At 37.3% G+C, this 23,183-nt stretch overlaps 1 protein-coding gene across 2 annotated transcripts in view; it reads right to left on the bottom strand.

The window, feature by feature from the left end:
• Positions 1 to 23,183, bottom strand: part of CSPP1 (centrosome and spindle pole associated protein 1) — a 130,241-nt gene that overhangs the window by 60,779 nt on the left and 46,279 nt on the right. For both annotated transcript variants that reach the window (XM_023517544.1, XM_023517545.1), the window contains exons 12-15: positions 22,534 to 22,655; positions 22,083 to 22,161; positions 5,559 to 5,688; positions 2,664 to 2,811 (exon numbers count right to left, since the gene is read on the bottom strand). In XM_023517544.1, coding sequence (XP_023373312.1) covers positions 2,664 to 2,811; positions 5,559 to 5,688; positions 22,083 to 22,161; positions 22,534 to 22,655 — 479 coding nt within the window. The remainder of the gene's footprint in view (positions 1 to 2,663; positions 2,812 to 5,558; positions 5,689 to 22,082; positions 22,162 to 22,533; positions 22,656 to 23,183) is intronic.

The following is a 23,183-nucleotide window of genomic DNA, read 5'->3' as shown; positions in this document are numbered from 1 at the left end:
ATGGGCAATAATTCCCTTCTAAGGGAATGTAATAGCTACATATAAAATAAACTGATACTCTTTAAGCAATGAGTTTACTTGCTTTGAAATACTATCAAAAAAAGAGTCCCACTATATAATAAAAGAGTATACCTTTTCTATTTCATGGCATTAAAGAAGTAAACTAAACATTACTATTATGCTAAAAATGGAAATCTTGGAAAACTTTTCTCCATTCTAATTAGGTCAGGCAATTCTAAAACAATGTATTACAATTCAATAACCTACACTTATTCTACTCACTTCCACCAATTAAGTGCATATAGAATACCATAACTATTGTTTGAACTAGAAAAAAATCTTCAAGGTAGCCTTCAGTCATTTAAGCACCTCTTTCATGGCAACTAGTATATTTCTATTGACTCACAATTTAAATTATGATAGCATTTGGCTCTATGCTTATCCATCCCATGTTCTCCTCCTGGGCATAAGGAAACTTAAATTTCTCAGCTTCTAGTTACAGTTAGACCCATAACTAGGTTTGAAAAATGGAATGAAAGCAAAGGTGCTAGTCCTCCACTTCTAGGCCAGACCCCAACAAAAACCTCAACTTGTTCTCCCCACTTCCCTGGACCTTACCTGTGCAGCTACAAGTTAAGGACTCAAAAACGGAGGAGTGACACAACACAAGTGGTTGCATTCCTGAGTCACTTCCTGGAGGAGAATCAATGCCTGGACTAATACCTTACTTTAAGTAATACCTTTCCTTTAGAGGCTATGCTAACCAGTTTCATGAAAGTATTTCAAATTGTATATAAAACCAGCACATTGGGGTGGTGCCTGTGGCTCAAAGGAAAGGGGTGCCGGCTCCATATACTGGAGGTAGTGGGTTCAAGCCCAGCCCCAGCCAAAAACTGCAAAGAAAGAAAAAAAGATAGCACATTGTACCCCATAATTGCATTATTATACACAGCTATGATTTAATTAAGAAAATAAAATAAAGAAACTGTTACAGCACTATTCATAAATGTGAAAGCACCTAATTTTTAATATATTTTCAGATAAACTTAATTCTATCAAATTAAAAAATGTTGATCTATGCATCACCTAAAATCATCTCATCTATAAAAAAGCACTAAGATTTCTAGTCTTCCAAAACTATCAGAAGAGAATTCATGAGGGGAAGAAAGAAAAGAAGTAAGTTTTGAAATTAAGTGGGCCTCAAATATGTCTTTTTATTAAAAAAAAATTGAATGATGAATCAAGGCATCATACATGATAACTCAATAGCCAGACAATCTTCTGATTCCATCACTCACCTATATTAACATCTAAAAAACAAGAAATCAACATTTTTACCATTTTAATAGGTACTTTATTATCCCTTATTTCTCATTTCTAATTAAACAATTTTCAAAAACCAATTATCTTTATTTTTTTTTTTTTTTTTTTTGAGACAGAGCCTCAAGCTGTCCCCCTGGGTAGAGTGTCGTGGCATTACAGCTCACAGCAACCTCCAACTCCTGGGCTCAAGCGAGTCTCCTGCCTCCGCCTCCCAAGTAGCTGGGACCACAGGCGCCCGCCACAACGCCCGGCTATTTTTTGGTTGCAGCCGTCATTGTTGTTTGGCGGGTCCGGGCTGGGGATTCGAACCCACCACCTTAGGTGTACGTGGCTGGCGCCTTAGCCGGTTGAGCTATAGGCGCCGAGCCCAATTATCTTTATTCTTAAAGATATTTATTCTTGTGCTTAACTAAAAGCTAATCAGAGGTCATCCTAATATACAGTCAGCCCTTTGTATCTATGTTCTGCATCCACAGATTTAACCAACTCCAAATGGAAAATACACCCCCAAAAAAGGGTGCTTATATCTGTACTAAACTAGAACATTTTTCCTTACTGTAATTCCCTAAACAACAAAGCATAACAGCTGTTTGCATAGTACTTACATTGTATAAGGTATTGTAAGTAAGATAGAGATGATCTAAAAGTATGCAGGAGGATGTATATAGGTTGTATGCAAATACTATGTCATTTTATATAAGGGATTTGAGCATCCATGGATTTTGATAACCACATGAGGTCCTAGGACCAATCCCCCAAGGTTAACAAGGGACAGTTATATATGACAAGTCGCATAAAGCCACGCTTTGTAAAGTGTTTGCTGTATAATTACCAGATCAAAAAAAATTGAGAGATAAATGAACAAATTATACAACCTGCCAGAAGTTTCTATTTTTTCCCCTTTCTAAGGAGTCCTTGCATTGAGCAGGTAGGTATACTACATATATTAATTAAACACAAGATCCCTTCCCATAATGGTTTTAGATTATTTGTTTTTAAGATACCTTCAGAGTTTTATTTAAACTTGTAACATGGGTTTTATTATTTTTACTAGAAAATAAACAAAATATTCTAAGTACTAGTTTGGGTAAAAACTTAAAAATCAACATGAAGTTTTCTCTACAGTTGGATTGTTATCATTAGGAGAAGAAAAATTTGTAATAAGAATAAATGAACAGAATTCCAAAGAAGAAAGGTTTTCTAGCTCATTATATTTACTTATTATCAAAATACCTCCTGCATTAAGAGACCTGACTTTAGAAGTCATAATTACTACTTCTTTAAACTCCCCACTCTTTTAAAAAGTTTATTTTTAAAACAAGTTAAGGGAAATAACATACTTATCAGATTTCCTTTTGCATCCCTGAGAGGAGCACCACCTCCACCTTTTCCCCAGGGGTTATAAATTCTCATTTCAGCTTCTAATTTAGCTTCATATTCTTCTTTTTCTTCACGTTCTTTCTTCCTTCTTTCTTCTCTTTCTCGAATCTTGACAACATAAGATATATTTAATTAAGTGCCGACAAGTATTCTGATATAAGAGGTTAGCAATCCTAGGTGTAATTTTCTTTCTTATGTTAGAAAAATTAACTGGAGCTGTCTTTTCAATATGCTTCACTACAAAGTTTAAAATCACAGTATATATAATACCCAATTTTAAAACACTCCAAAGGCTGAAATACATTGCTGCTGTTCCCCCATTATTACGCCACCAGAGGCCTTTCTAGCCACTAACGCTACTTCAGAATCAACCAACTCCTCTCTCCTCACTCACTCCTACCTGAGCCATTCCCTCTCTAACTTACCAGTTCCATGGGACCAACAGGATCTTCCTTTGTCATCTGTCTTTTCCTGAAGACTAACTATCCAACCACAAAGACTGCTCCCTACCTCACCAGACCTACTCTGCCCAGGCAAACTCTAATCCCAGAATTCAGAAAGGCTAAAGGTATTAAAGCTTTCTGGGTAATGGCAGGCTATTTTCAATACAGGCATTTCTTGTTTTATTGTGCTTTACTTTGGTGTACTTTGCAGATACTGAGTTTTTCACAAATTGAAGGTTGTGGTAACCCTGAATCAAGCAAGTCTGCTAGTGCCATGTTTCCAACAGCATGTGCTCACTTCGTGCCTCTGTGTTGACTTCTGGTAATTCTGCAGGCTTTCAAACTTCTTCATTACTATTATGTCTGTTACGGTGCTGTGATCAGTGATCTCTGATGTTACTATTATAATGGTCTTGGTGCACCATTAACCACGCTCATGTAAGATGACAAGCTTCACCGGTAAATGGTGTGGTAAATGGTGTATGTGTTCTGATTGCCCATCAACTGGCCATTCCTCTGTCACTCTCCCTCTCCTTGGGCCTCCCTATTCCCTGAGACACGACATTACTGAAATAAGACCTATAAATGGCCTGTAAACATTCAAGAAAAAGGGCATACCTCTCTCTTAAGTCAAAAGCTAGAAATGATTAAGCTTAATGAGGAAGGCATGTCAAAAGAAAAGACAGGCCAAAAGCTAGGCTTCTTGAACCAATTAGCCTACCTGTGAATGCAGAGGAAAAGTTCTTGAAGGAAATTAAAAGTACTACTCGAAAGAACAGATAAGTGATAAGAAACCAAAACAGCCTCCTGGCCTGACACAGAGAAATTTTCAGTGGTCTAGATAGATGATCAAGTCAGCCACAAATCTAGAACAAGGCCCTAACTCTCTTCAATTCTGTAAACATTGAGAGAGATAAGAAAACTACATAAGAAAAGGTTGAAGCCAGCAGAGGTTTGCTCATGAGGCTGAAGCCATCTCCATAACACAAAAGTATATAAAAATGCTGACAGAGAAGCTACAGCAAGCCATCCAGAAGATCTAGCTAAGACCACTGATGAAGGTGTCCATGCAGACAAAATCACCTTCTATTGGAAGAAGATGTCAGCTAGAACTTTCATAGCTGGCAAGGAGAAGTCAAGGCCTCAAATCTTCGAAGAGCAGGCTGACTCTCTTATTAGGGGCTAATGCAGCTGCTGACTCTTTACCATTGAGGAAATCTTAGGACCTTTAAGAATGATGGTACCTCTACTCTGCCTGTGCTGCAGACACAGGACAACAAAGATCGGATGTCAGCACATCTGTTTACAGAATATCTGAAGCCCACTATAAAGACCTACTACTCAGAAAAAGATTCCTTTCAAAGATTACTACTCATAGACAATGTACCTGGTCACCCAAGAGCTTGATGTACAAAGAAAGAAACACTGTTTTCTTTCCTGCTAACAAAACATCCATTCTGCAGCCCTGGGATCAAGGAATAATTCAACTTTCAAGTCTTATTCCAGAAATAAATTTCATTGTAAATCACTGTAAAAAGTGATTCCTCTGATGGATCTGGGCAAAATAAATTGAAAACCTTCTAGAAAGGATTTATCATTCTAGAGGATTAAGAACATCTGTGAAACATGGAAGGTGGTCAAAATATCAACATTAGTAGGAGCTTGAAAGAAATTGATTCCAACCCTCATGGACGGCTTTCAGGAATTCAGGACTTCAGTGGAGGAAGTAACTGCTTATGTAGTAATAACAGCAAGAAAACTAGAATAGATGTGAAGCCTGAAGATGGAACCAAACTGGAACAATCTCATGATACAATTTGAACAAATGAGGAGTTTCTCAAGGATGACTGAAAAAAAGTGGTTTCTTGAGATGGAATCTATTTCTGGTGAAGATGCTGTGAACATTGATGAAATGACAACAAAGGATTTAGAAAATTTTATAAACTTAGTTGATAAAGCAGTGGCTGGATTTGAGAGGATTGATTCAAATTTTAAAAGAAGTTCTACTGTGGGTAAAATGCTACCAAATAGCAGCACATGATACAGAGAAATCTTTTGTGAAAGGGTCAGTGTTAAAAACTTCAATATTGTCTCATTTTAAGAAATTGCCACAGCTACCCCAATGTTTGACATCCACCAACCTGGTCAGTCAGCCACCATCAACGTCAAGCAAACAACCTCTACCAACAAAAAGATTATGACCCCCAGAAAGATCAGAGGACTGTCAGCATTTTTAGGAATAAAGTATTTTTTTAATTAAGGTTTCAGCATTCCCCTGTATCCACTTCAAAACTTATCACACTGCATTATAATTAATTGGTTTTTATTCTCCCAGTCACACTCTGTGCTCTAAGGGACCACAACAGTAATGCCTAACATGTAAATGAATGAAATGAATGAATAAATGAATACCTGCTGCTGCAAAGCCTCTTGGTAAGACTGAAGTGACTGTTTAGAAGGTTTTGGTTTATCTTCAAAAAATAATCCTGAATTTATTGCACGATCACTTGTAATTTTCAGTTCATTCTGTCCAATCGTATTCCTACATCAAATAATTAAATAATAAATAATTTGAATCCATCTATGACAAAGCAAGAATGAGAAAATAAAACACTCCTTTGAAATAACATGGCATGTAAATACATTTAAAAATAAAAAGGATATTTCTCTGTAAACCAAAGAAGAATCCTTAAGTGACCCCTTCCTAAGCTCTCCCTCCTACCTCTGCTTTCATAATCCATGAAACTTTCGAATTTACTGGATCATTTCTTCACCTAGGTGGTAGTCACATGGGAATGGGAAAAAGTTTGTGATAATTCATCAAGCAGTATGACTTAGAGGTACTTTCCTGAACATATAGCAATAATAACGTAATGAAATTCCCCCAAGTAACACCATAGTAACTAATGATTTATTTAAAAATGACTTACTAATAAAATCACTTCCTAGTCACTTTAAGAATAAAACATAATTATAGTAAAAAGTTTGTCTCAAATAAAATTATAATTTTTGAGAAACACATAAGAAAATAAAAAATGTAAAACATTATAGTTATATAAATCACAAGCAATAAGGTGTTATGTCTTAAACATACACACGTTTAAGTATAACAAAGTCTTACTATCTTCAAAGTGAATGTATTCCTATACTTAACTAAAATGGAAATTATAAAATATAATGCAAATGTTTATTTTATAATAAAATTGTATTATTTTCCAAAAGCGTTACTACTTTAAATAATGAGTTTCCTTTGTGTACTATATTTAACTTATCCAACTTATTTACAGTCTTTTAATAGGATAAAAAAGCACATTTATGTAAAATGTCAAATTGGACTATGAGTGGCTAAGAGGGAAGATGAGAATAAGGGCACATAGTTCCCTAATAACCTTAACATTTTTTCAGAGCATGGGGGCTCTTTAGGTAGTATGAATGAATAAAGAGAACAAGAGCATTTGTCCAAGTAAACTCAATCTTAGAAAATATACTGGTTATGAATCATATAGTAGACAGATTACCTCAAAATGTATTTCATTCATTATCCTTTCACTCACAGACCCAAATTCTTGGCCTTTATTTATCAATTCCTCTCTGGCCCCAAAAAGAAAGGGTTTAAAGATGTATCTAGTTAGATTAGGAGGAAAGGAAGAAAACGGTAGGGGTATTAAGTACAGTTTTATCCCTCAGTATACATGGGGGATAGACTGCACATCCCTCTGCCTAAACCAAAATCCACAAAGCCTCCAAGTCCCCAAGTCAGCCCTGGGGAGCTTCCGTATACGAAAAGTCAGCCCTCCATATATGTGGGTCTCAATCACACAAATACTGTATTTTCAATCTGCATTTAATTGAAAAAAAAATCTGCATATAAGTAGAACTGCAGAATTCAAACCCATGTTATGAAAGGTCAATTATATATAATTCAATGATTTTTTTATAAATTTAAAGAACTGTACACCATCATCACAATCCAGTTATAGAACATTTCCATAACGCAGAAATATCCCATACATCTGTATGCAATCAATCCTGATGCCCTGCCTCACCCCCCTCACCCCAGGTGGCCACTAAATTAAGTGGCCAGTTTTCCGTCTCTATAGATTTGCCCCTTCTGACATTTTATACAAATGGAACCACACAACATGTATAGATCCAATGTTCACTCATAGTATAGCATATCAGCAGTTCGTTACTTTTTATTGCTGAATAGTACTTCACTGGAGGAATATAAAACATGTTGTTTATCCATTTACTGGCCGAGGAACATTTAGCTGTCTCCACTTTTTTGGCTATTATGAATAATGCTGCTGCTACTGTAAACATTCACATACAAGTCTATATTATATACAAAACATAGATAGGTTATATTTATATAGAGAGAGAGTTTTGTTTTCTGTGGGGTTTTATCTGTGCAAGACAAGTTTTGGGCTTTTTTTTGATTTTTATAGATTTAGGAGGTACAAGCACAGTTATGTTACATGGACATACTGCATGGTTGTGAAATCCAGTATAATCATCACCCAGATAGTGTCCACTGTACCCATTAATTTTTCATCCCTCACTCTCCTCCTACTTTCCCACCCTCTGGCCCATGAGAGTCTTCACTGTCTATCACTCCACTCTATGTCCAAGGATACATTATTTCCCCAGACTTATAAAGGAGTATGTAGTATTTGATTTTGTTTCTGAGTTATTTCACTTAATGACCAACAGTTTTACTTTTGTTGTTACAAAAGACTCAATTCCATTCTTTTTTATGGCTGAGTAGTATTCCTTGGGACGTGGGTGTAGGCGTGTGGGTATATTATGGAATTTTGAACTAGATACCCATTTACTGATATTAAATTTGGATTGATAATCAGGATAAGTACACACCTTAAACATATGAGTTTTTTCTCTCCTTTGTTAAAGAAATTCTTAACTCATTCCATCTCCAAAGTTGTAAAATATCAGTTTCTCAATTTTATTAGTTTCTCCTTTTTGAATTTTTCCTCTATTACTTTAATAAATGGCACCTCTGTTCCTATACTTTCAGTGGATACCCTAGAAATATCACATCTATACTTATGACAGACTAAAGATAATCTCAATCTTTATCATCCTCTCAAATGATACAAAGATTAAACTATGCTAAAGTAATAAAATATATAGAAAGAAGATAGTGTATGCATCAAAGTAACTAACAGAGTCACATGTTCCTTTCACCTCTAATTAAGCCAAACTGCTTAGAAATCAACAGATACATTAAAAATAATTGATTTGTGAGAAAATTTAGCTGGTCATTCAGTTATTTGACTTTTATTAGTATGTAACACATTTATACTTCTTAATGTGGCATTCAGAAAAATTTAATAGAAAAGAAACACGTTTAAAAACTACACCAAGGATAGGAATCAAGATTAATTAAAATTGAGCATGAGAGATCTTATTGGGGGGATGAAAATGTTCTAAAAATGACTTATAGAAGGCATCTCCAGATGGCAGAGTAAAAACCTTAAAAAATCTGCTACTCCATTAAAGCAATGAGAACACTACTCAAAATTGATACACCCTACTTTTTTTTGTATAATTCTAGTGCTACAGATGGAATTGAGTTCATATCTTGAAGCCTTAACCAATGTGATAATATTTTGAGATAGGGACTTTGGAAGGTAAATAGGTTTACAAAAATCAGGAGGATACAGTTCTCAAGATGGGATGACAAGCCCCTTTATAAAACAAGAAAGGTCAGCAGGAAGAGACCAGAGAACTTAAGGATACAGTGATAAGGCTACTGTCTACAAGCCAGAAAAAGGGCCCTCCCCAAGAGCCAAATCTACTAACTCCTTAGTCTTGGACTTCCAAGGCTCCAGAACACTGAAAAATAAATGTCTATGTTTAAACGTTTAAGCCACCCAGGCTATGATATTTTCTAACAGCAGCCCAAACTAAGATATCTGGAAATTAATGAAGGGCTTATAAAAATCCCAGGATAGGTTTTTTATTTGAAAGGCTGATTTTCACGAAGAACAATAAGCTTTGTGGCATTTGAATTTGCCATTTGTCATTCAATTTCTCCCTAGCCCTACTGTAGCCTTAGTAGCCAAAGACTCCCAAGACAGTTGCTATGAAAACCAGTAGCCTAGCATCCAACGGACAGGTAGAATAGGTTTGGAGCTCCCCTAAAAGCCAATCTCTAGAAAAATAATTGCTCTTTGACTCATCTGGCAGCTCTCAGGAAAAGCCCCACTCACTAGGCCTGTCTTTATTTGACCAGATTCAGAACTCCCTATCCTGCAGTGTTTGTAGAAAATTATCAGCAGCAATTCTTTAGCAACACAGTGATATCCAAGACAGTGATACCAGCGTGGACAAGCAAAAGGGTGAACAATAAAATTACAAGAAAAATCGGAGAAATGACACATCTGCAAAGGCTTGAAAACTGTCAACATATTCCTGGGATGTAGAAAACCACATGCAGGTACCGTTATGCAGATGCCTATTTAAACTCTGAAACACATCTCTAGCTGGCACTGAGGCTCTGTGCAAGTAGAACATGAAGGCTAAAACCTAGATGTAAGCTACCAAGATACTGAAGACATGTCCCTACACACACAAACAAAACCCTTTGCATAAGCTGACTTACTGGTTCAAGGCCTCTAAAGAAATCTCAATCCCAAGTGGCAAAGAAGAGGTCGAATTATTGCTCCTAGCTGACAAATATGATTCTATAACTAGAACATATACCAACAACAGTTAAGTCCAAAAGGAGAGGCTCTGAGGAGGAAGAGCTCCAAGATGGCAGACTAGAGACATCTCATCAGCCTCTCTCTGTAAGATCAGAGAGAGGATGTTCCAGTCACCCCCATTAGAATTGCCCCACCCAGAAACAACATTCTGATGGCACGGTAAGATAGCAAGGGACTCCAGGAGCCAGAGGTTGGGAAGGGTAGGGTGCCTGTACCAAACAAAAGGATGGAAGGGAGTGCCAGGACACAGAGAAGGAGCCTACAGATGAAATCCCTGGTGGATTAAGTCCACAGAAGATTCTCTCTTGCTCCATCCCAGGAACCCTATAATGGTGGACTATGAACCTGACCTAACTCTGGGAAAGCCCATACCTCCAGGCATGGGAAGTGGTATGAAACAAGCAGGAACAAGGTTCCACAGGACTCTCCGGTGCACCAAAGCCAGCCCATTGTCAAAGGGCTGGAGAGGATTCATTCTGCCTCTTAGGGAAGGACCTGGAGGCTTGAGCCCAGGAACTGAAGCAAATGGCACCAGGCCTACAGGTTTAGACCTGAAGCCTACTCAGCCGGAGGTCCAGCAGCCAAGGCTCCAACTTCTTCAGAGAATCCTAGCAGAGAAGTGGAGAGAGCTAAAACCATGAAGCAGCTGGTACCCACCAGACCCCAGTTTGGAGCTGTCTCACAGGGTACCAGCAGGCAACCCAACTCTGACTCTGCCTGCTGGGCATGGAAGCCACTCCTGGGCTGACTCCCATAGAGACACAGGCTAAGTGGAACAGATCCCACTAACTGCACAGGCCCCTTTGTGGATGCAAGGAACTATGTGGATGGTCAAGGCATATTCCCTATAAAGTCTAGCATAAGCTTCAGGACTTTGGCTCCCCAGCCCCTACAGGGATTCAAATCTGATACAGTTATCATGCCCACATTAAAATTAAATAAATAAGGAAAACAACATGGGGTCTTCATGGCAACTAGCCAGCCCAACCACAGGAAGAGTTATTTTTAACCCAGGAACGCCACCTAGTGTCATTATAAAAAAATGTTTTCTTCTTTTTTTTCTCTTTTTCTATCCTAATCCTGGAGGGCTACCTGATGTCCATGTAATACATATATTTATAAACATTAGGTTTTATTTTCCTTTTTATTGGGTTCTCCTACTCTTTTTTCTCTTATTCCTTTATTTTTTTTTGTTATTCTCCTACTTTTCTCATCTTTCCCTAATAAATCCTTTAAACAACAACCAAGATGCTCTTTCCTTTTTTTGTGTGGTCTGTGTTGTTTGTTTTGTTTTTATATCTTAGAACTTCACTCTGAGGCCTCAGCTACAGTGCTGCAGAACTGGCCTGGCTCATAGAGGACTCAAACTCCTGACTTAGGGTGTCCATCTTGCTTTGACCTCTGAGGGGCTACAACTGCAGCTCCCTACCATAACACTCAGCTCATTTTTCTATATTTGGTGGAGGGAGGGTCTAGGGTCTTACACTTGCTCAGGCTGATCAGGAGCACCTGATCTCAGGTGATCCTCCTGCACTGGCCTCCCAGAGTCCTGGGAATGCAGGTATAGGTTACCACACCCGTTCTAGTACCATTATTGTTTTTTTCCCCTATCTTTTCTTTTTTAAATTTAAAAAATATATATTTTTCCCCTGCTCACACTCTTCCCTTCTCTCCCTTTGTCCCTGAACTAAAAGGCCAATTCAGTCTCGGCGCCCATCTTAGTGGTTAGGGCGCCAGCCACATACACTGGGGCTGGCGGGTTCAAACCCAGTCTGGGCCTTTTAAACAACAAGGACAAGTACAACAACAACAACAATAGAAAAAAAAAAAACAGCCAGGTGTTGTGGTGGGCACCTGTAGTCCCAGCTACTTGGGAGGCTAAGGCAAGAGAATCGCTTAAGCTCAAGAGTTTGAGGTTGCCATAGCCAGGGCCACACCTTGAGGCTCTGTCTCAAAAAAAAAAAAAAAAAGCCAATTCAACACCAAAGAACAAAGATAAGGAAAATTAAGGAAGATGAAGAAGTAGAAGGAAATAGAGAAAAGAAGTAAATAAGAAGAAACCATATATGAGGAGGAACCACCAAAAAATTCTAACAACATGATAAACCACACCAGATCAACCCCCAAGGTATCACTAAGGCAGTGACCACAGATGACCCAAACTATAAAGAAATTAAAGAAATGACAACAGGGAATGGCAAAAACAATAAAGGGTTAGTGGAAAACCACCAAAAGGAAACACAAAAGTTGACTCAAGAAATGAATGAAAGACATGGTATTAGAAAGGATACACGGGAGCCTCAAGAATTGAAGGAGCCATTCAGGAGTCTGTTTCAAAAACAAACTAAATCATGGAGAAAAATCTCAGAACTTGAAGACAAGGCAGGCTCTTGAGCTAACTCAGTCAGTTAAAGAAGCAGAAGAGAGTAAAAGCAGAGCAATCTCTTAGAGACTGGGACTTCACAAAGCATACAAACATATGAATTATAGGTATCCCAGAAGAAGAGTGGCCCAAAGGCATGGAGGCCCTACTAAAGGATTTCATAACTACATATTTCACTCTTATTTTTTTCTTTTTTGAGAAAGAGTCTTATTCTGTCGCCCTCAGTAGAGTGCTATGACATCATAGCTCACAGCAACCTCAAACTCTTAAAACTCAAGCAATCCTCCTGCCTCAGCCTCCCAAGTAACTAGAACTATAGGCACCTGCCACAGCATCCAGCTAGTTTTTCAGTTTTAGTAGAGATAGGGTTAGACTTTAGCTCAGGCTGGTCTGGAACTCCTGAGCTCAAGGAGGTCTATCCACCTCAACCTCTAGGACTGCTATGATTACAGGTGTGAGCCACTGCACCCAGCATCCTTTTTATTTTTATTTTTTCGCACTAAAAAATCAAGCATCACCAAAGATTCAGACACACTCCTTTGAAATGGATATCAAATGTTGGTTCATCTCAATTCAAATTAGACACAGCATAAGGAACCTGGCCAAGGTCAAAATGAAAGAAAAAATTCTGCAAGTCACAGATAAATACCATCTGAACTACCAGGGCAAATCCATATGAGTGACAGCAGACTTCTGAGCTGAAACTTTACAAGGCAGAAGTTGGGCTCCTACTTTCAATATACTCAAACAAAACAACTACCAACCCAGGCATCTATATCCTGCTAAACAAAGTTTAATATTCAATGAAGAAATGAAAGCATGTGCTTTTATGCAATCATTGAGGAAATCTGCCACAAGACCCACTCTGCAGGAAGTACTCAGGCCCACACTACACATAGACCATCACAATGGACCACCGGCACAGTAAAGACACCTGGAAACTAAAGGTCAAAGCCTAGCTTCCACAATGGCCCAAGTGATAAACTAGGAGACAGACCTCCACAAAACAAGACACCCAGAATTCTACCATATTTATCAATTCTCTCAATAGATGTGAATGGCTTTAATTCCCATTAAGGAGACAGGCTGGCTGACTGGATAAAAAAAGTACAAGCCAAAAGTACAAGCTATCTTTGGGAAAAACATATAACCTCGAAGTAAAAAACAATACTCAGGGTGAAAAGGTAGAAAACAATATTTCAGACAAATGGAAATCAGAAGAAAGCAGGGCAGGGGTTGTTATCTTATTTGTAGATACACTGGATTTAAAGAACCAAAAGTAAAGAAAGAAAAAGATGGAAACTATATACAAGTCAAGGGAACAATACAACAAGAAAACATTACATTTCAATCCTGAATATATATGCTCCCAGATTTATAAAATGAACCCTAACTGGTCTGAACAATATGATATCCTACAACACCATAATAGCTAGGGACTTCAATACCCTACTGACAGAACTGGACAGATCCTCTAAACAGAAACTGAAACTAAACAAAGAACCAATGGACTTAAACATGACCCAAGAAGAATTGGGCTTAACAGAAATATACAGAACATACTACCCCAATATTAATGAGTATATGTTCTCATCAGCTCATAGATCATTCTCCAAAACTGATCATATCCTAGCACACAAATCAAACCTCAAAAATTTAAAAGAACAGAAATTAAACCTTCCATCTTTTCAGACCACACTGGAATAAAGGTAGAACTCAGCTCCAACAAAAACTGTCATTCACACAAAAAATAATGGAAACTAAACAAACTTATGCTGAACGATAGCTGGGTAAAGGAGGATATAAGGAAGGAAATCATTAGATTCCTCAAACAAAATGACAATGAAGCCACAAGTTACCAAAACCAGTGGGATACTGAAAAAAGCAGGCCTAAAAGGGAAATTTATCACATTAGATGCCCATATCCAAAAAACAGAAAGAGTACAAATCAACAACCTAATGAATCATCTCAAGAAACTGGAAAAGGAAAGGCAATCTAGTCCAAGCTAGAAAAGGAAGAGCAATCCAATCCCAAACCCAGCAGAAGAAAAGAAATAACCAAAATTAAATCAGAAATAAATGAAATCTCAAACAAAAGAATGAAAAGATTAACAAAACAAAAAACTTAGTTCTTTGGAAAGATAAATAAAATTGATAAACCTTTGGCCAGATTAACTAGAAACAAAAAACCAAGATTTCTAATAACCTCAATCAAAAGCTAAAAAGGGGCAGCCAGGCATGGTGTGGCTCACACTTGTAATCCTAGGACTCTGGGAGGTAAAGGTGGGTGGATCACTTGAGCTCAAGAGTTCAAGACCAGCCTGAGCAAGGGTGAGACCTCATTTATACTAAAAAAAAAAAAAAAAGAAAAGAAAAGAAAAAGGAGAAATAACAACACATACCACAGAGATACAAAAGATCATCACTGATTACTTCAAAAAACTCTATGCCCCCAAATTCAAAAATGTGGAGGGAATGGACCAATACCTGAAATCACACACCCTTCCTAGACTTAACTAAGAAGAAACAAAACTCTTGAACAGACCAATATCAGGAATCTAAATTGCAACAATAAGAAAGTGTCCAATAAAAAGAAGTCCTGGACCAGATGGTTTTATACCAGAATTCTATCAAACCTTCAAAGAGGAACTAGTACCTGTATTACAAAACCTATTCCAAAATATTGAGAAGGAAGGAACCCTCCCTAACTCATTCAATGAAGCAAATATCATCCTGATACCAGAAGCAAATATCATCCTGATACCAAAACCAGAAAAAGGACCCAACAAAAAAGGGAACCATAGACTACTTTCACTAATGAATATCAAAGAAAAAATACTCAATATAATCCTAGCAAATAGAATATAGCTACATATTAAAAAAAATGTTATACATCATGATCAGGTGGGCTTTATCCCAGTGATGCAAGGTTGACTCAACATATGCAAATCCATAAATGTAATTCAGCACATAAATAGAAGTAAAAACAAAGACAATATGTTCTTCTAAATAGATGCAGAAAAGCATTTGACAAAATTCAGCATCCTTTTCTAAAGACAAAAAAACTTAAGAAAATAGGCATAGATAGTACATTTCTTAAAATGATAGAAGCCATCTACAACGAACCTACAGCCAATATGATACTGAATGGAGTAAAACTGAAAGCATTTCCACTTAGAGCTGGAACCATGCAAGGATGTTCACTAACACCACTACCATTCAACTTACTGCTGGAAATCCTAGCCAATGCAATCAGACCAGAGAAAGATATCAACGATATCCAAATACAGACAGAGGTCATCAAACTTTTCTCTGTTTAAGACTAAAGATAATATAATCTTAGACATAAAATACCCCAGGGATTCAACCATGAGACTTCTGGAAGTGATCAAGAAAAACAACAGCATCTCAGGAGATTAACAATGTCCACAAATCAGTAGCCTTCATATAAACCAGTAACAGTCAAGCTGAGAATGAAATCAAAGACACAATACCCTTCACAGTAGCTTCAAAGAAAATGAAATACCTGGAAATATACCTAACAAAGGATGTGAAGGATCTCTACAGACAAAACTATAAAACCCTGAAAAAATAAATAGTAGAAAATGTTAACAAATGGAAGAACATACCACGCAAATGGCTGGGAAGAATTAACATTGTCAAAATATCTATACTACCCAGATACTACAGATTTAATACAATCTCCATTAAACACAAATGTCATACTTTTTTTTTTTTTGATCAAGTCTCACTATGTCACACTCAGTAGAGTACTCTGGCATCACAGCTCACAGCAACCTCAAACTCCTGAGCTCAAGCAATTCTCTTGCCTCAGCCTCCCAATTACCTGAGACTACAGGCACCCACTACATTGACCAGCTACTTTTTTGTTGTAGTTGTCGTTGTTTAGCAGGCTCAGGCTGGGTTTAAACCTACCAGCTTCAATGTGACTGGTGCCCTAACCACTGAGCTATGGGTACAAGCCCAATGTCATACTTGGATCAACTTACAGTTCTTTGTTTCATATGGAACCAGAAAAAAATGTAATTCTTAGAAATAAACATAAATCCGGAGGCATCACTTTATCAGACTTCAGGTTATATTGCAACTCTATAGTGGTCAAAATAAAATGGTACTGGCACAAAAATAGAGACATATATGTATAGAACAGAATAGAAAACCTAAAGAGGAAATCAGCCACATCTTGTCTTTGATCTTAGATAAACCAAAAACCAGCATTTATTGGGAGAAAAGTCCCTACTTAATAAACCATGCTGTGAGAACTGGTTAGCCATGTGTAAAAGACTGAAACTGGACACACAACTCTCACAACTGACAAAAATTGGCTCCCAATAAGTAAGATTTAAATCTAAGACATGAAATGATAAAAACTATAGAAGAAAATATGGGAAAAACCTCTTGACAATATTGGCCTGGGGAAAGATTTTAGGAGGAAGACCCCATTGGCAATCGCACCACCAACAAAAATAAATAAATGGGACCAGATCAAGCTAAAAGCTTCTGCACAGCTAAGGACAAAACAATGAAAGCAAACACACAACATTCACAATGGGAGAAGATATTTGCCTGTTACAAATCTTTCAAAAGGCTAATAAACAAAACCTACAAAGAACGCGAATGAATCAACAAGAAAAGAGAAAACACTCCCATCTATCACTGGGCAAGAGATATGAACAGAATATTCTCCCAAGAATACAGACAAATTGCCAATAAACACCTGAAAAATGTTCATTGTCCCTAATCATCAGAGAAATGCAAATCAAAACTATACTGAGATATCACCTCACCCCAGTGAGAAAAGCTCACATCACAAAGTCCCAAATCTGGCTCAGCACCTGTAGCACAGTGGTTATGGTGCCAGCCACATTCACCAAGGGTGGCAAGTTCCAACCTGACCTGGGCCAGCTAAACAACTGCAACAAAAAAATAACCTGTAGTCCCAGCTACTTGAGAGGCTGAGGCAAGAGAATTGCTTAAGCCCAAGAGTTTGAGGTTCCTGTGAGCTGTCACACCATGGCACTCTACTGAAGGCGACATAGTGAGACTCTGTCTCAAAAACAAAAACAAACAAACAAACAAACAAAAATAAAGTCCCAAAGCTGCAGATGCCGGCATCAGTGTGGAGAAAAGGGACCATTTCTACACTGTTGGTGGGAATACCAACTAATACAGCCTCCTTGGAAAGGAGTATATAGGATCATCAAAGAACTAAATGTAGACCTTCCATTTGATTCCACAATCCCAGTACTAGCTATCTATTGAGAAGAAAAATAAATCATTTTACCATAGGACATTTGCACTAGAATATTTATTGCAGTTCAATTCACAACTGCCAAGATGTGGAAATAACCCAAGTGCCCATCAATTCACAATGGATAAATAAACCACCGTACATGTATACCATGGAATACTATCCAGCCATAAAAAGGACTAAGACTTTGCATCTCTTCTTTCTCTCCATTTACCTGAATGGATCTGGAGACCACTCTCTTCAGTGAAGTATCATAAGAATGAAAAACAAACACCACATATACTCAATACTAAATTAGAACTAGTTGATCAATACTCCTCTGCTAATATGGAAGTAATTCTCAGTGAAATTCAGTGGGTGGGAAGAGGGAGAAGGGGAAGAGTGAATTCCCACCCAAAGGGACATCACACTGGTATATGGTACACTTTCTGGATGAAGGGCACAATTCTAACTTTGACTTAAAATATACAAAAGCAAACTATGTAACCAAAACATTACACAGTGTACCCCCCATAATATTCCAAAATAAAAAAACCAAAAGAAATCTCTCATGAGTTAACTACTAAGTTAACCTAACAGAGATCAGTGGCCACTTATGACAAAGAATACAGATTTTATAGAAGTCACAAAGGTACTTAGAAAACAGCAACAACAAAAAACAAATAGCAACAACAATAAATCAAGGGGTGGGGGGTGGGGATAGACTTTAGTTTCCATAATTGCCACATTATGTTATTTTATGTATTTTTTTTTTGGCGGATGGGAGACAGAATCTCACTTTGTCACCCTGGGTAGAGTGCTGTGGTGTCACAGCTCACAGCAACCTCAAACTCTTGGGCTCAAGTGATCCTCTTGCTTCAGTTTCCCAAGAAGCTGAGACTACAGGTGCCCACCACAATGCCCGGCTATTTTTAGAGACAGGGTCTTAGTCTTGGTCAGGCTGGTCTCAACCTTGGACTCCCAGAACACTGGGATTACAGACCTGAGCCACCACATCCAGCCTCACATTATGTTTTTTAAATGTCCAGTTTTCCACCAAAAAGATTATGAGACTTATAAAGAAGCAGAGAATTATGGGCCATATCCAGGGGGAAAAAGCAGTCAACAGAAACTGTCCCTAAGGAACCCCAGGTGTTAGATTTACTCAACAAACAATTTTTTTTTTTTTTTGAGACGGAGCCTCAAGCTATCCCCCTGGGTAGAGTGCCATGGCATCATGCTCACAGCAACCTCCAACTCCTGGGCTCAAGCGAGTCTCCTGCCTCAGCCTCCCAAGTAGCTGGGACTACAGGCGCCCGCCACAACGCCTGGCCATTTTTTGGTTGCAGTCATCATTGTTGTTTGGCAGGCCCGGGCTGGGGATTCGAACCCGCCACCTTAGGTGTATGTGGCTGGCGCCTTAGCCATTTGAGACACAGGCGTCGAGCCTCAACAAACAATTTGAATCAGTTATGAGAAGTATGTGAAAAGAACTACAGAAAATCATCTCCAAGGGTTTAAATTATGAAAACAATGTCCATCAAAGAATATCAATGAAAACATAAAAATTACTTAAAAAATAGAAATGATAGTATTGAAAAGCATGGTAATTGAAAAAAAAATTCTCTAGAGAGGCTCAAAAGCAGATTTAAGCAGGGAGAAGAAATAATCATGAACTTAAAGGTCAACTGAGAATTATGCAGTCTACAGCAGAAAGAGAAAGACTGATGAAAATGAACAGAGCCTCAGAGACTCTGTGGGCCACCATCAAGTGTACCTCTATATATACTTCCTGGTAGAAAGCCTCAGGAAGAAACAGAGAAAGGAACATAAAGAATATCTTAAGAAATAATGGGCAAAAATTTCCCAAATGTGAAGAAAAATATTATACACTTTCAATAAGCTCATAAAACTGTAAAAAATCAAAAGAGATCCAAACTATACACATAATAGCCAAAGTGCTGAATGACAAAGACAGAGGCTGGGTACAGCAGATCATGCCTGTACTCCCAGAACTATTAGAGGTTGAAGCAGGAGGATCACTTCAAGCCAGGAGTTTAAGACCAGCCTGGGCAATGTAGTAAGACCTAATTCCACAAAAAACTAAAAAGATAGCCACAGAGAAAATCTTTGAAGCAGGAAGAAAACAACCATACATCACATACAGGGAGTCCTCACTAAAATTAACAGTTTATCAAAAACCACAAAGGCCAGATGGCTGAGGATAACACGCAAAGTGCAGAATGAAAAAAACATTCGACCAATATAATCCTATATCCATGAAAACTATCCTGCCTTCTGATCCTCGGCAAAGTAGACAGCAATGTGCTCTGTGGAAAAGAATTGCTATTCAATAAATGCTGCTGGGAAAACTGAAGAAGACTGATACAGGATCCAAATCTCTCACGACTCAGTAAAATTAATTAAAGATGGACTGCAGGCTTAAATTTAAGATAAGAAACTATAAGAATTCTAGAAGAAAATACAGGAAAAATTCTTTTTGATACTGGCCCAGGCAAACAATTTATGAAGTGTAATCACAGCAACAACAAAAATAACTAAATGGGACTTGATTAAATCAAAAAGTTTCTGCATAGCCAAGGAAACAATCAACAGAGCAAACAGAAATCGTACAAAATGGGAGAAAATATTCACATGCGATATATCCAATAAAGGCTAATAACAAAGAAATCATGCAAATCACCAAGAAAAAAAGCAAACACTCACTTACAAAGTGAGCAAAAGACATAAACAAAAGCTTTTCAAAAGAAGATAGACTAATGGCCAATAAAATATGAAAAAATGTTCAATTTCACTAATCATCAAAGAAATGCAAATCAAAACAACAGTGAGACATCACCCAACCCCAGTGACAATGGCTTTTAGCAAAAAGCCCCAAAATAATAGAAGCCAGCATAGATTTGATGAGAAAAGGACATTTATACACTGTTAGTGGAACTGCAAACTTGTACAACCTCTGTAGAAAACAGTATGGAGGTTTCCTCGAGGAACTAAAAGTAGACTTACCATTTGATGTAGCAATCCCTCTACTGGATATTTTATCAAAAAGACACTTGCACTAGAATGTTTACTACAGCATAATTCACAATTGCAAAGTTGTGAAATAAACCCAAGTGGACTTCAACTTGTGAATGGATTAATAAAATGTGGTGTACATACCATGGAATACTATTCAGCAATTTAAAAAATGAAAGAACCCTTTTGCAACAATCTGGATGGAACTAGAGACCATTCTCCTAAGTGAAGTATCACAAACAACACAAAACAACAAACACCACATGTACTCTCTGTTAAACTGGAACTAACCAATCAGCATTCCTGTGCACAGACAGAAGTAAAACGAAAATCAAGCTGGTGGGTGAAATCATCCCTTACAAGTACAATGTATGCTATATGGGTGATAGGCACACTCAAACTGTGTACAAAAGCAATTTATGTAACCAAAACATTTATACCCCCTAATATTCTGAAATTTTTTAAAAGTCCTTCAAAAATGAAAGAGAAATTTAAAAAAAAATTAAAGAGAAAGTAGACCAACAAATAAAAACTCAGAACAGTTATCACTAACTGACCTGTTCTGTGAGAAATAATGAAGGGAGCCCTTAGTTTGAAATGAAAGAACAGGTGACAACAACTGAAATAATCACAAAGAAATAAAGAGAACAAGATAGCTACAAAATAAAAACCAACCCAATTCAACAACAGGAAAAGGACCTGAATAGAGATGCTCCCTAATCGTGGGGAAATAAAAATTAAAACAACAACGTCTTAACACCTCACACTCATTAGGATGGCAAGTATCAAAAAACCAGAAAATAATAAGTATTGGCAAGGATATGGAGAAAATGAAACACTTATACCCTGCTGGTGGGAATATAAAATGGTCAATTACTGTGGAAAAAAAGTGCATCAGTTCTTCAAAAAATTAAAACAGTATTACCATATGACCCAGTTATTACAGCTCTGAGTATATACCCAAGATAATTTAAAACAGGGTCTCAATAAAGATATTTGTATACTCTCATTCATGGTAGCATTATTCACACAGCCAGAATATGGAAGCAACCCAAGTGTCAACAGACATAGGAAGGGATAACCAAAATGTGGTATAAATACACAATGGAATATTATTTAGCACTGAAAAGGAAGGAAACTCTCACATACGCTAAAACATGAATGAACCTTGAGGACATTATGCTAAGTGAAATAAGCCAGTCACAAAAGACAGACACTGTATGATTCCACTTACGTAAGGCACTTGGGATAGTCAAACTCAGAGACAGACAGTAGAATAGTGGTTGCCAGGGGATGAGAAAGCAAAGTGGGGAGTTACACCATTATTGTTCAATGGATATAGAGTTTTAATTTATAAGATAAAAAGAGTTCTTAAGATGGTTGTGATGGATGCATATTATGAACATATTAATTACTACGAAATAGCACACTTAAAAATGTTAAAATGGTAAGTTTTGTTATTTGTATTTTAACAAAATTTTTAAAAGGTGAAGAAGAAAAAAGAAAAAAAGATACTGTTCTTTTAACTAACAACTTACACAATAGGTTGGGCTGGTCGGTGGGTAACAGGAGCACTAACATAAGCTGTAGGCTGTACTCCCATCATTCCGGAACCATCTTAAAAGAAAAACAAAACATTCATTTCAGGATACCCATTTAATAACACTTTATCCCTAAAAAGAGGCGCATAATGAACATGTTTACTAAGGAAAAGCATCAGTATTTCCTGCTGGGTTAGGAGTTAGCAAACAAAAACACAAGGTAACAGAATAGTTATTTCTTAACTCTAGACAAAAAGAAAGTAACTTTGAAATGTAACTGGGCTTTGAAATAGGATATTTACTAAGTTAGCAAGTGTATATTATTTAAATCTAGCAAAGCTATGCTTTTCTCATTTAGGTATTTTTGGCTTGCACAAAAATGAATTTTCCTTATGAACCTCTGGTGGGGGGGAAAAAACAAAAAACGCTTACCCTATAGATAACTTACAATAAGCAAGACTGGGATCCAAAGTGTTCCTGGCCCCATAAAAATAGTATGCGTCATCATAAGGAGTGCGATAGTTAGCAGCCAAAGGTGGTAGTAGGGGAGGAGGAGGCAGTGGTGCAACCCTATATGAAAAGAAAATAAAAAGTTCTTCTCATATTTCATGAGAAATGATTTTTAAAAATCAAGATATCATTCTTCTGTAAAAATATTACTAAAAATCCAATCATTACACTAACAAAAAACCCTCTTGTTCTAATCATTCATCAAAAATTATGACTCAAAAACCAAATAATATAGCATAAAATTGCACAATTTCAAGTACAACATTAATGTAAGGCAAAAACTTAAATTAATATCCAGTCAGTTAATATCTTAGTATAGTCACTATGTGCCAGTATCGAACAAAGATGGACATGATTCCTATTCCTCAGGAATAGCATAGAAATAAACAACTGTAGCCAAGTATAGTAAACAGAATAACAGAAGTAGATGCAGAGTGCTATAGGAACATGGAGCAAGGACATTCAAATCACATAAGGCACAGGAAGAGGGCACGAGCATGGCTTCCAGAAGAGGCAATGTTTGAGCCATGTTACTAGAGTGGGCCCGTCCGGGAAGAAAAGGTAAAGAGCTACAAACAGCATGACTTC

The sequence above is a fragment of the Otolemur garnettii genome, unplaced genomic scaffold (assembly GCF_000181295.1).
Source record: "Otolemur garnettii isolate 467f Iridium unplaced genomic scaffold, OtoGar3 scaffold00113, whole genome shotgun sequence".
NCBI classification, from domain to species: Eukaryota; Metazoa; Chordata; class Mammalia; order Primates; family Galagidae; genus Otolemur; species Otolemur garnettii.
The sequence above is the reverse complement of the archived record's forward strand: the minus strand, read 5'-3'. Positions and strand labels throughout refer to the sequence as shown.